Source organism: Ambystoma mexicanum, chromosome 4p, assembly GCF_040938575.1.
Source record: "Ambystoma mexicanum isolate Mex_15411 chromosome 4p, UKY_AmexF1_1, whole genome shotgun sequence".
Taxonomy (NCBI): Eukaryota; Metazoa; Chordata; class Amphibia; order Caudata; family Ambystomatidae; genus Ambystoma; species Ambystoma mexicanum.
The window spans coordinates 1051928175-1051941922 of record NC_090927.1 but is presented as its reverse complement, the minus strand read 5'-3'; the positions used below and the strand labels follow the sequence as shown (position 1 = coordinate 1051941922).

Here is a 13748-nt window from a genome sequence, read left to right as displayed (position 1 = left end):
CCTCACTGCAGGTCTTTAAAGCTATACTAAGGCTTGCCTTAAATTATAGCCACAGTATAATATAATAGAGCTGCCTGGCCTGCATGTACTAGGCAGATTTTTCAGAGTAATACTGCCCAAAGCAATTTTTACTTAGTGCTCAGTGCCACATCGCAGCCACTTCATGGCACTTTACAGGCATTTCTTGGAAGATCTTCAATACATTAAATGCAGGAAAAAACAGCTTTATACTTGGCTTGACTGCTCCTTTCAGCATAGCTGATAAGCATTTGATCGGACAGACTAACACTTTTCCAATGCTCTTTTCATGGCTCTATACAAAACCTTTATGACTGGCTATTGTATTAGATAGCATGGCATCGGATGCTGTGTGTTTAATTGAATTGTGCATCAAGGCAACTAAACTATCAATGGGACAGTATCAACTCTCTCCATGTACAGTTTTAATAAGACGGTGTGGTACTCAAAATCAAGCTGAGACTTTGCTGCTAAACTTTGTAATGGCACATTCACAGCACATCTGGGCGGCTGTTTTTTCAATGCTGTAGCACTTGCCTTGTGTCTCAGAAGTGAGCTTGTGATTGAAGTGCAAAGACTCTGAACTTCCTTTTCAACCGGTGCGATTCATACATGCCACGCCACACAGTCCCCTCATAACATAGAATCATTACATTACTATTTAGTAATACCCAGCATAGGGGTGTAATTTCGTTTAGCCTTGCAGGGTTTCATTAAGAATGAGTGATGTTTTGCCCACTATGCTAAAGAATCTGGGCTTATTTTCATGTTTGTGTGATCTGCCTATGCTTTTTAGCACATAACATAAGGAGTAATGATATATGGCTTTTGAACCTGTATCTCCTACGGATGTCCAATTTCCGTAAACTGCACTAAACGGATGACACAAATGAATCTCCAATTATTGTGCACTACCATCAGGGCTAAACATTACAAGTTACAAGCCATTAGCCAGGCATTAATAGTAATTTCCCCCACCCCCAAATTTGTCACGTATGCACAGCACTGTATTTCTTACTCACCAAGAGTCCATTATCACTAGTCAAATGAGGCCTGCTAACATTTGTTGACTGACGTCATATACTTGTAAGAAGACCTTATCCAATAGTGTGATTTGTTTCTCATTTCAGCCAGAACAAAAACATTTGTACTGGCAAGGGCGGTGGTCTATCAAACATTTCCTCAGACAGACTTCTTGACACATGCTACAGTCGAAAGTGTTCACTTATTAGCTACACTCGCACCATGATTGCTAGCAAACGCTATTTGTTTGGCCAGGTGATGCCAACACACCCCTCTCTGAGGATTATGCCACCAACGCTGATGCCAGGCAATTACATTATTTAAGTGCTCACATCTGAAGCCAGGTATTCTATTAATTCACATCTAGCAGGCATGCTAATGAAATATAAGCGGCCTTATATATTGCTCTCATATGCTGGAGTAAGCAAATCCTATTCCAGGTAGTTCAATCAAATGCCAGCTTCTCAGATCATATAGCAGGTATCATCAAATGATGGTGTGCTCATCGTTTCCATTAAAGGTTAAGTATTTGTCCCATATGCCAACCATTGTCAGCAGATACCCAGGCGCTCACACCACACACAGGGTATTGCTAGGTGCTCTTATCCTATCCCAGACAAGCAGTACTACCCTACCACTCAAAACTTAAACACCTCAGAAGTAAAGCTCGTCCTATTGCTTTGGGATTTGCTGTGAACAGGACATGGAAGCAACATGTATTTATTGGTTTGCTTGTAAGGCGCTTATACAAGAAGTATATACTGTTTCAAAGTGCTCACAAGGCAAGGAGGGAGTGGGAAGTACATTACAACACAATATTTAAGAGCAGAGGGGGATGAACCTACTATGCCTTGTGAGTATTCAGAACGTTTATCTGTCCCAAGAAAACTGACAAAACCAAACTCTGGCTTGCCTGAAGTGCTGGCCTGACCAACTAGTGTGCACCGGTTTTGTGGGCCAACACGAGGGAATTTTGCAACTTGGTTCACCTGGCGGGCCACATCTGGTAGTTTTGATCATAATACTGGCCCAATGGTATTTAAAAACCTTGTACTCCTACGTCCCGTCCCCTTTCCTCCATACTTGTGGGACGGGACCGGAGAACTTTGTAAAAAGCATCCAAATTTTTCCAAAAATGTGTCCCTCGTTCCTGCGCGGGGGCCTGGCACGCAGCCATAACCCCGCCCACCTTGGCTCCGCCCCACGCATCGCCCCTCAGTCCTTTTCTCCGCTCGATCGGGGCCGGACGCACTTGCATCCTCGGAAGATTTTCTTCCCAGTTTTCCTCTCCGGCTCTCGCTAGCGTTCGTCTTCTAGTGTGTCTTTTTAAATTAGACTTTCCAGACTGTTCTCCATGTCATCGTTGCTTCGCGAGGGCAGATCCCCATCCACTTTAGAGTGTTTGGGTCCGGAACACCGTTGGGACTCGTCCGGGCTCTTCAGCGTCGGTTGGAACTGTGGGAGGTGGTGTTCCGACGCACTCCCCATCTCATTTTCAGGTGTTCATCGACGAGAAGAAACGCCCGTTAAGTTATTTACTTTCCAGAGCACCCCGGCCGGGGGATACCTTTCCGGGTTCCTCTCCAGCCGGGAGGGGCGTTGAGCGCTCTGTCACCAGGGTTCGCCCTGAGGTGCCTGTCGGGCCTAATTCTACCAGAGTTTTCTCTGAGGGTCTCCGTAAGGGGCCTGTGTACACCGGAGTAACTTCCGTGGCCCCTCCTGTGGGGGCTGTGTAGACCCAGTTCCGCTGAGTCACAGGGTACCGGAGCTGGCTCTGAGGCCTCTTTCGGCTTCCCTCAAAAACAAGACCGGGGTGCGCCCCGAGGCCTTGGCTGGGCTTGTGTTTACTGAACAGATGTTCGAGGCCCGTGCCGATAAGGCATTACCGGTCGTAGGCTTGAGGTCCCTCGTACAGAGGCTAAGGCTACCAACAGTTCTGAGGGGCCGGGCAGGGCCCTGTCGGTGAAAGTGGTTTCTCACCGTTCCCGCTCTTGTGGTGATACCAGATCTGTTGAGGGGGCAAAGAAGCAAGGTTCTTCTTTTACCGGCAGTGCCGAGGTCCTTCCTTCGAAGGCTCAGTTGGCGGTTGGTATGTCGCAGAAACATTCCAGGCATCACAGTACCGGCTCTGCCGAGGTTCCTTATGTTAAGGCTAAAATTAAGACCCCTGATCCATCGACGGGGACCCCTGCCTCACCTCCTCACGTGCCGTAGTTCCCCTCAGATGAAGACAAAATGGCGGCTGTTCCCGCCACGACCACGGCAGCCACTTTAGGTACTACCCCTACAACTACGCCATCGGCCCCTGGTGTAGGGTTCGGTCCTTTGGGTGAACCTAAGGTCACTTGTGTGTATCCTTACCGGCCCGTTTATGATTGGAACGCCCGGATGCCTCTTCCGCATAATGTTTCGTTGCCTGCAGGGGCGGCCCCTTTGATTTATGTGGATACGTCGGCGGAGGGCCCGGCATGGCACCCTTCTCCGTTACGTCCCTGGGTTTGTTCACCTCATGAGAGGCCTCCTCATGTTCCGAAGCAATCTCCTGAGGACACTTTTTTCGGTAAATTTCAAGCGCTTATGCACACCGACCCCATGAGGGAGTATTTCAAAGGGCTTTTTAAGGAAATTTGTCCACCAGTGCCCCCGGCTCCACACGTTCCTCTGGTGGTTCCGCCGGCGCCTCCTTTGCCCGTGGTGCCTGACACGGTTCAGCAGGATCCTGACCTGTCAGATGACCCTCAAGGCGAGCAGGACAACAAGGACCTTCCCCGCTCTGTTAGAGCTTTTCATGACCGGGTACTGGACATGATGAATTTCTTAGATGTTCCAGTTCCAGAAGCACCTGCTCCACAGGAGGGCGTGCTTTCTGGGGCGTTCACCCTGTCTCCTTTGGAGCGCACCGGCCTTTTCCTGCAGAAGGATGTTTTGGCCGAGGTCCGAAGAGTCTGGGAGAAGCCACACTCAGGACTTTTTGTCAATAAAAAGATTGACGCGAGGTACAGGCTGCACTCTTCGGAGGAAGTGGCCTTGTCGTCTTGTCCACAACCCTCCTCCACAGTGGTGGCTGCGGCCACGTTGCAGTCCAGACCTGCAGCATCCTCTTCCGCGACGGCTACTCAGGTCTTGGGAAAGGAGGACAAGCTCCTGGACTCCCTAGGGAGGAAGATCTTTGCCAATTGGGCCTTGCAGCTCAGGCAGGCCAATGCCGAATTAATTTTGTCGGGAGCTAACATGCGGCTGTGGAAAGGTCTGTCGAAGTTTGAGGAGCACATTCCGGTCGAGGTTGGAAGACTTCAGAGGTGGCCTTTCCGATGCCAGGGTCTTGTCCAAGGATCTCCTGGAGGCTGCGGCTCATCACGTAGACACCTCGGCTCGGGGCATGAGGCTCAGGGTTGATACCTCGAGGCAAGCGTGGTTGCATGCCAATAAGTTTTCGAAAGAAGTGCAAGACAAAGTATTGGACCTTCCATTCGATGGTAAGGAGCTTTTTCATTCTTCTACTGATGTAGAGCTCACCAAAACCAAGGGTAGCACTCAGACGGCTAAATCATTCTGTTCTGGTTAAACCTTCCTTCAAGGCTCAAAGGCTGTTGTCGCAAGGGCGACCTTCCTCTGGTTTTGGGGGATTCCTTGACTGCAAGAATAGCAGAGTGGATACTCCTGCAGGGAATAACCACCGTAGACAACAGCGTACGTGGTATTTCTCCCGCTCCTCAGCCTCATCAGGTTCAGGTGGCACCGTCACCGATAAACCTGCCAAATGAAGGTTTTCCGCGCTCGCACGAGACCGAGGTGGGAGGACGCATTGCGTTTATTGGGAGGCGTGGCAGACATCACAGAAGACAGATGGGTCTTGTCAGTCACTCGGGCAGGCTTCCGCTTAACTTTGCCCCCTACCCCACCCCTCAACCCTCCTTTTCAGCTGTTGGGCTCGCCCTCCCTCAACGCCGAGGTTCAGGAACTCCTGAACCTCAGGGCTGTGGAACCCGTTCCCTTTGGTCAGCGAGGGGAGGGCTTCTACTCCCGGCTGTTTACGGTGCCCAAACCCAACCAGGCTGGCCTGCGCACCATCCTAGACCTTTCCCAGTTCAACCTCTTTCTACCCCAAGAGAAATTCAAGATGATCACGCCCAGCCAGATACGCTCCTCTTTGCAGATGGGCGACTGGCTCAGCGTATTGGATCTTCAGGACGCGTATATGCATATCCTGATTTGGGCTCCACACATGAGGTACCTCTGTTTCTCTTTGGGAGAGGAGCACTTCCAGTTACGGGTGCTTCCTTTTGGCCTCCGCTCGGTGCAGCGTGTCTTCACGAAGATTTATGTCGGTGATTGCAGCCTATCTTCGTCTTCAGGGTATCCATGTGTATCCTTATTGTGACGATTGGCTTTTACGCAGCCCTTGTCCGCTGGCGGCAGCGGGCAACCTCCAGTCTCTCCTTCAGCTCCTGTTCCATCTTGGGCTGGCGGAAATCCTCTGACGGTCTCTCAGGACCTGATTTTTCTGGGTTTTTTCGTTGGAACACGATCGACTGCAGAGTATACCTGACCGGGGACAGAATGGCGGATCTGTTGGCCACGTGTCAGATGTTTGCGCAGTCGGAGAGTATGTCGACCTGGTGGTTCCAGAGGCTTCTGGGCCTCATGGCCTCGTGTGTGCTGGCTCTTCCTCTTGCTCGTCTCAGAATGAGACGGACTCAGATGGCCCTTCGGAATTTATGGTGTCAGGCAGTGGACCCAGAATCCATTCGGATAATGATTCTGGATTCCATGAGAGTGGACCTGGACTGGTGGTCATCTCTCAGCAATCTGTCTGGGGGTGTGGGCTTTCAGGACCTGGTCCCTATGGTGACGATCACGACGGACTCCTCCCTCCTCGGGTGGGGTGCGATGTTAGATCTCCTTCAGGTCTCGGACCTCTGGTCGCCGCAGGATAAGCTCCTGCACATAAATGATTTGGAGCTTCTGGCGATTTTTCTGACGCTCAAGGCGTTCAGACCTCTCATTGTCAACAAGGTGGTCTGCATAAGAATGGACAATGTGGTGTCAATGTACTACATAAACAAGCAGGGGGAACGAAGTCTCCCCCACTCGTGGATCTGCCCATTCAGATTTGGGAGTGGGCCGTGCTTCATGGGGTCTGGGCGCTTGCAGTGCACATCCCGGGCCGGCTGAATGTCACCGCGGATGCCCTCAGCCGGTGGACAGTGGTCAGCTACGAGTGGGAGTTCAAGGCAGAGATCCTATCATGGATTTTCTCGCGTTGGGGCACACCGGAGGTGGACCTCTTCGCCACAGCGATGAACAAGAAGCTTCCTCAGTACGCCTCCAGAGGGGGGCTGGGAGCCTCCTCTCTGGGGGACGCACTCGAGATCCCATGGCACAACATGCAAGCTTACGCCTTCCTGCCTCTTCCTCTGATTCATCGAGCAATTTGGAAGTTGATGAGTTCTGTCAACTGTTCTCTTCTACTGATAGCTCCGTGGTGGCGGGCCAGGTTTTGGTTCTCAGAACTTCAACACCCGTCGGTGTTTCCGCCGATCAGGTTACCAGTAACTTCCGATCTTCTTCACCAAGGGGAACAGCAGATGTGGCACCCCTCCCCACAATCGCTCAGCTTGGCGGCATGGTGCCTGAGTTCAGGTCTTTAGAGCATCTGAATTTGTCTGCGGATAACATGCGTATTATCCAGACAGCCAGATCTCCGTACAAGAGTAAATGGCTCAGGTTCTGTCATTGGTGTCTAGAGAAGAAATTGGATCCAAGGGGGGCCACGGTTGACAGTGTTGTCCTTCGTGTCCTCCCTAGCAGAGTCAGGGGTTCATGTTCTGTCATGCAGGACTTACCTTTCAGCGGTCTCCGCTTATCTTTCTACGGATCAGTGTTAGTTTTCTCTGACTAACCCAGTGGTAAAGAGGCATTTTGCTGGTTTAACACGCCTTTACCATCCACCCGCCATGGGACCTGAGTGTTGTCCTGACGGCGCTGTGCCATAAACCCTTTGAGCCAATGGCTACTGTGGACCTCAAGTACTTGTCTTGGAAAGTGTCCTTTTTTTTTGGTCGCCGTCACATCGGCAAGAAGAGTGAGTGAGCTCCAGGCATTGTCGGTGGAGCATCCATTCTTGGTCTTTCACAAGGACAAGGTAGTCCTTCGAACTAATCCTGCTTTTCTGCCGAAGGTAGTGACCGAATTCCATTTGAATCAATCGATCTCCCTACCGGTCTTTTTTCCGAACCCCGCCTCTGAGGCGGAGAGGGTTCTACACTGTCTTTATGTCCGAAGAGCTCTTAAGTTCTACCTGGATAGGACTTCCGAGCTTAGAAGTTCTTCTCAACTTTGTGACTTTCGGCAACCCTCCAGGCAAGCAGGCGTCTAAGGCAACTATTTCTAGGTGGATTGCTGCCTGCATCACGGAGTCTTTCACTATCCAAAAGCTGAAACCTCCTAAACTTGTTCATGCACACCTGGTGCGGGGCAAGGCAGCTGAGGTTGCTTTCAGAAGTATGTTCCCTGGGAATCCATCGCTAGGGCAGCTACTTGGGCCTCCATCTGTTTTCTGTAAGCATTACTGCCTCTATGAGTTCTAGAGCTGATGCTCAGTTTGGTCAGGCTGTGCTGAAGAACCTTTTTCAGTAAGGGGCATTTCCATCCACCAGTAGTTCCTGTAAGGAGTGCTTGGGAATCTCCCACAAGTATCGAGGAAAGGGGACGGGACGTAGGAGTATTACCAGGTTTCTCACCGTAGTGACCACCTTACTCCTAGTCCATAGTCCCCTTTCCTCCATACGCCCGCTGTCTGGGACTGAGGGGCGATGCACGGGGCGGAGCCAAGGGGGGCGGGGTTACGGCCGCGTGCTGGGCTCCGCGCAGGAAAGGGGAAGGACACATTTTTTGAAAAATGTGGATGCTTTTTACAAAGTGCTCCGGTCCCGTCCCACAAGTATGGAGGAAAGGGGACTATGGACTAGGAGTAAGGTGGTCCCTACGGTGAGTAACCTGGTAAATTCACCACACGTTTTTCACACAAAAAATACACCCACATTCAAGCACTAGTTTGTTGCAATAAATCACAATTTGTAATAAGGGCCATATTTTTGGTACCTAGTCCTTTTTCTGCCAGTCGTAACCACTGAGACAGGTACATCTGCTTTGCACAAGAAGCCAGTGTGGTGTTTGCACCCCTTTTACTCATTTGGTCAATACTTGCCTCTAGCAATAAAGTGCTTTGAAGATGCGTTTAAAAAGCAAAACCCAGCACAGGACATTTGGTTGAGTTTGACACGGTGCACTCACTGAATGCAGCTTTAACAAATCATGCATGATCCCACATACTGTACTGGTAGCCACTGTCCTCGGTCGGGTCCTGTTCTTGAAACATGCTCCAGCCCTGCACAGTGTAATACCGAGGTGAATAGAGGAACCAGACCCTCGGGAGGGGCTGCGTCTTGGGCATGTCTTTTTTGGAAGGGGTGGGCAGGTATGTATGGTGGCCCAGAAGCCTGTCCCACTCCGCACCCTATCTTTTTGTCTGTTCAGCACTGCATGACAGCCACGGAGGACACAGGGATCCCACTCAACCCTGACAGACGGAGCGGACAACAACAAAAGTTGCATGACAACATTATCTGAAAATATGATTTTACAAGGAAAAAAGAAATCAGATTGGCCCCAGGCATTTGCACGGCACTGCACGGATCAGTACTGTCCTCACCTGAAATCAATGGCAACTTGTCGAGCACAAAATCAATGGTAGTGTGGCAGCGCCCGAAGCGCGTGCCAGCCTGAGCACATGTTACTGCCTGCTCCACTTGCTGCCTCAACACGCGGCAAACTCAGCACTGGTGGCTCCCTCCTCCCCCTTCCCCGGGCTGCCCTTGCACTGTCTGTAGTGCACTGGACGTCATGTGATTCGAGCACTGGGGGAGGGAGCAGCAGTCACTCAGGAGCAGAGGGCAAAATGTGGATTACTGCCGTGGTGGTGGTGTGCCCCTCTGCGCACACAGAAAAGAAATATCTTGGTCCAGTTTACAGAAACCTTGCACTGGTGCGAGTGCAAAGTTGCACGGATTTAGCACTAGGGCAGACTTTGCCTTGGGTTTTTTTTTTAAACAAAGGGACAGATTGGAACACTATTGCACCATAAGTGCAGTTTGGCATGGTATAAGCACCAGAGCAAATAATTGCCCTTGGCCAAAAAGATGCATTTAATTGCATTATTGCAATGGGGCAAAGTTTGCCCTAGTGCTAATACGGAAAATACATCTTTTTTGCACTAGGGCAATTTTGCACAGCTGCTTATACCATGCCAATTGCATAGTGCAATCATTTTCTAATGTCTGTTTTTTTAAAAATAGGGTAAACTTTGCACTTGTGCAAATGCTGTGCAATTTTTGCACTTGCACTGGTGTTCAGTTTCTGTAATCTGTCAGGAAGCGTAGCACTGGCACAGGCAAAGCCTTCACAGTTGGAATGAAAAATAACCCCTGCCTTTCCCTCGCTTCGCTTCTCGTTGTGGGCGGGATAAATGACATCACCCACTTATATTGTGGGGGGATTTTTCCCCCCTGAACATCCAGTTTCCTACACCCATGATGCAGAACCCTGTCAAATTCCGAAGCAGCAAAACTGGAGAGATCAATTGATGAATATGTGGGAGGAACATCCAATTGAAAGAACGTTACCAGGGGTAAGTAACTCATCTAAGCAGACCTTGTTATGGGTTGGAATAAATGGTGAATTTTTCTGCCTCTGTAGAATGCCAATTCATTTTTTTTAAATTGATACATTTGGCAAAATGTTGACCTCGTCAGTGGCCTGCAACATTTGTTGAACGGTCTTGGATGGGGGAAAAACGTTGGAGGAAAGCATTTTTTTTTTGGTGTGGGTTTGCTGATAAAGTTTGGCAACCTTAATGCAACGGTCACTGTGGAGGAATAGTGTAGGTCGACCTGTCTTGTCTGGTTTATCTCGTTTGTTGTGTGGGCAAAGAAATCCTACTCTGCATTTATAAATCCCACACTGGTTGGCTTTGGCAATGTTTTTTTTTGTCTCCTTTGTTCTCAAATGGTAGTAGGTTACGCAAAGAAATATTCCTTAGTAATGACTTCTAGGCAATTGAAAGGCCTCTGTGTGTCTAATGCAAAAGTTAATATAAAAGTTTACCTTTTTGATAGGGCCATCTAAAAACCTGCTGGTTGGTAAATTGGCAAGGGGTGCAGCCTTTATTGAAACATATGTATTCATTACTTTTGCATTGCATTTTCAGGGATCCAGACAGTTGAAAACTACTTCTCAATGTGCAGATCACTGTCTGCGTGGATTCTGGGACGCAACTGGGGAAGACTGAAACAGAAAAAGGTAAATTTGTACTTGCAGGTTGAATGTGTATTTGCATATTGAGTGGGAAACGGCAATACAAATGGTTCGTAGGCTGGTGTTGAACCTCCTGGATTTGCAAGGACTTCGTCTGAATAACTCATATATTTCAATTCATGTATGCCCTTATGATTTCATACACCAAAATAAAAATTAGGTTCCGTGTTCATTTGTACAATCTTGGCTGAGTCATCAACATGGTATCCATAAAGGTAACGTTTTATTTCAGAGACGCAAGCTCTTTATAAAGGTCCAATGCATTTTGGTCCAGGAGATTAAAAGATTTTGAACATTTTAGTAACTGTAGCAACTACTGGGATTTAAATTGTTTGATTTTCTACCAGCATTTTAGGCAGCACAATAACTTCCTCCTACTGCACAGGACTGCATCTCCCAGTAGTCCTGCTCCTATTTTTAGATGGTCGGGTGTGTCTAAGCCGGTTTGTGCTCGGGTGTATTGGGCGGAGGCCGCAGGAATCTACTGAACATCTGAAATCTGACTAGTTGGCTACCCATGTATAATACTTGCTGTCATACTACCACACGCTTGCATACTTGTTACTTTTACTGTCACTTCACGTCTTATTGACTACGTGATCATCATGGGTTGCTTGACTGGGCTTAGCCTTTTACTTGCAGCACACACGGCAGCTCAGGAAGCCATCGTACAAAGGTATGTTGAGATGGCTTGTTGGGAGATACCAGCAGTTTCTGTTGAAGTCCCCCGTTTACAGCAGCGGTAGGTCTTGAGAATCTGGGTTACTCTGGCTTGTCTGCGTCACATGACATTTACAATCTGCCTGCCACGAGCCAACCCTTTTGTGTTACTACACATACTATGGAGCATGTCATATTGTGGGACCAGGGTGCGGCTGTCCCCCTTCCCTTGGACAATGGGGTCAATGGGTCTTAAATGCAAACCATCATAGATCCTAGGCGACCTTAATTTCCCATCTGTCACTCCCAAGGTACTGACTCGAGTGAAATCTTGGGTCTGGATGTTCTTAATCTTCCTATTGAACTAGTTGTGCCCACCTGTGTTGCCGCTAATTCTCCACTGCCTTCTTGATCCTTTAGAGGCAACCCATTCCACTGTTGGTGGGTTTACCCTTGTCTCCACTGATAAGTCCTGCTCCCGAGTTACCATCTTTACTCAATACATTTAAATAGTAACAATATTAGGTGGTTCTTAAATACTACGTCTATGAACAAACCTGCTTGATATATATTTCTGAGGCTTGTGGAATCTGCTTAGATCACATGCTGTGCATAGGCCGACATCTAGTGGAAGCTGCGGAGTATTACAGTTTGTTTTTCGAAACTCGAAAATGGGCGTCGACACCGGCGTGCCAGTAATACTATCCCTAGTGTGACGTCCACTGTACCCAAGATCCCTCACGCGTCTAGGATCCTCAGATTGTTTTTTTTCCGCCATATTGGTCGGAAGCATCTTGCGGCGTCCCCTGGCCTTAGCCATACTTTTGCTAATTATTGAAGTTTAAAATTATTTATTGACATCCTTCCCCACCCCAACGTCGACCCTCGACGACGGCTGGAGAAGACATTGACCGTCGGCTGCTGCACGACGGATCTGGGCCTTGGAAGGCCGCTGGCCTCGGCCCGGGCCTAGTAGGCCGCTGGCCTCGGCCCTGCAAGTAGGGAGAGTGGGGGGTGGTACATACTCTTCACTCTTGGTATATAGGTACACCTTATATATTTCCTACACTTACAGCTCGCTGCCTCAAGGTGCGTATGGAGGGTACCCCTTTCCAATTCTGCCCCAAGTGCAACCGCAAATACCCTTGGGTCGACAGGCACGCCACGTGCAATCTCTGCTTGCCGAGGGACCACCCCGAAGCGAACTGCAGAGCATGTAGTAGGTTTAAGCCTAAGACACTTAAGGACCGTTCGACAAAGCGTTGGGCCCACCACGCCAGGTAGGCGGCCATGGCAGCGGAGGGCACCTTCAGCGATGGCAGCGACGCCGTACTTTCGGACGGCGAGGGCATTACGGCGTTGAAAGACTGCCGAGCGCAGGTCCCCGACCTCGGAAGGTTGTCCGGCAGGGCGGCTATGGGGAAGACCCCCGGCGACGCAAGCGCTACACCCCCTACACACACAAAGCACACTAAGTCCAACCGAACCTTGACGTCGACTTCTCGGAAAGAGGCACAGATAGAACGGTCCGACTCGGTGTCCTCTGGGCGCTCTCGATCGAGATCGCCTCATGACGCAAGGCAATCATCCACTCTTGCCAAGAGTGCCTCGCTCCCTAGATTAACGGAAGTTTGATCGTCGGAAGACGAAGACGACTTCCACCCCCAGGCCGCGCTCCAGGAGACCGAGGCCGCAGTTAACACCAGCGAGGCCCCACGCTCGAAACACAGATGCCTCTCCCGACCCTCGACGCCAGGCGTCGAAAGTCTCTGGGGCCTCCAAGGGGCAGGGAAAACATTTTTCCACGCATGGGGAGGGGGGGAAACAGCGGAAAGCACAGCCTTCCACTCCTAAGCAGACAGACAAACACAAATCTACTGGGACATCAACATCCAGCAAGGGTACCCTTGATAAGTCCTCTAAGTTGCCTACTAAAGTCATACCCTGTTCCAAAGAATGGTCCAGTGAAGACATAGACAGGGTCATGTCAAGGATGTCTTCCTTAGCTGATTTTTATGACAAAAACCCAGAACATTTCCTTTCGTATGACCCTCAAGGGGCCACACCCTCAGGCTCCTCTGATCCTATCCCCCTAAGTAAAAAGGCCCGGTTCGAAAGACCTGAACCCTTAGAGGTGCAGCATTATTCTACTCCATACTCTACTCCACACCCCAGATACCAAGGACAGCCTTTCCCTGAAGGGGACCAGGAGTTTGAAATTATGGAGGAACAAACCGGGACTGAATACTGTGCGGATGATGAGGACCTGGAGGAGGTAGAAGATGAGCAGGAAATTTACAGAGTAGATTCCCCGGTAGAGAGCGAAGCCCCAGTTACCGACTCGCCAGTTGATAACCAGCCCCTCCTTAATGAAGTTCTCGCTCGCGCAGCAGAACATTTTCACATCGACACCCACGGTGTACAGGAGGAAAGGGACTTCGCAGAAGAGTTGGTGGGAGAGAGGAGGCCGGTCGCTCAGACCATCCCTATCCTTAAATCCATCCAACGTAGAATAGATCCATCCCTGGTGAATCCTAACCTCACCAGAGCCGTCAACCCCAGAGTTGAAAAACTTTTTCGGGCAGCCCAGTCTGACCCTCTTTATATAAGAGGACATCTTAAACCAGACTCCCTAGTGGTTACCAACACTCGGAAGAGGGCTGGGACACCCT

At 49.7% G+C, this 13748-nt stretch overlaps 1 protein-coding gene across 1 annotated transcript in view; it reads left to right on the top strand.

The window, feature by feature from the left end:
* LOC138453614 (uncharacterized) overlaps positions 1-13748 on the top strand; it is a 308890-nt gene that overhangs the window by 174826 nt on the left and 120316 nt on the right. The window contains exon 5 of the mRNA XM_069606623.1: positions 10310-10401. Within this exon, the coding sequence (XP_069462724.1) occupies positions 10310-10401 (92 nt within the window). The remainder of the gene's footprint in view (positions 1-10309; positions 10402-13748) is intronic.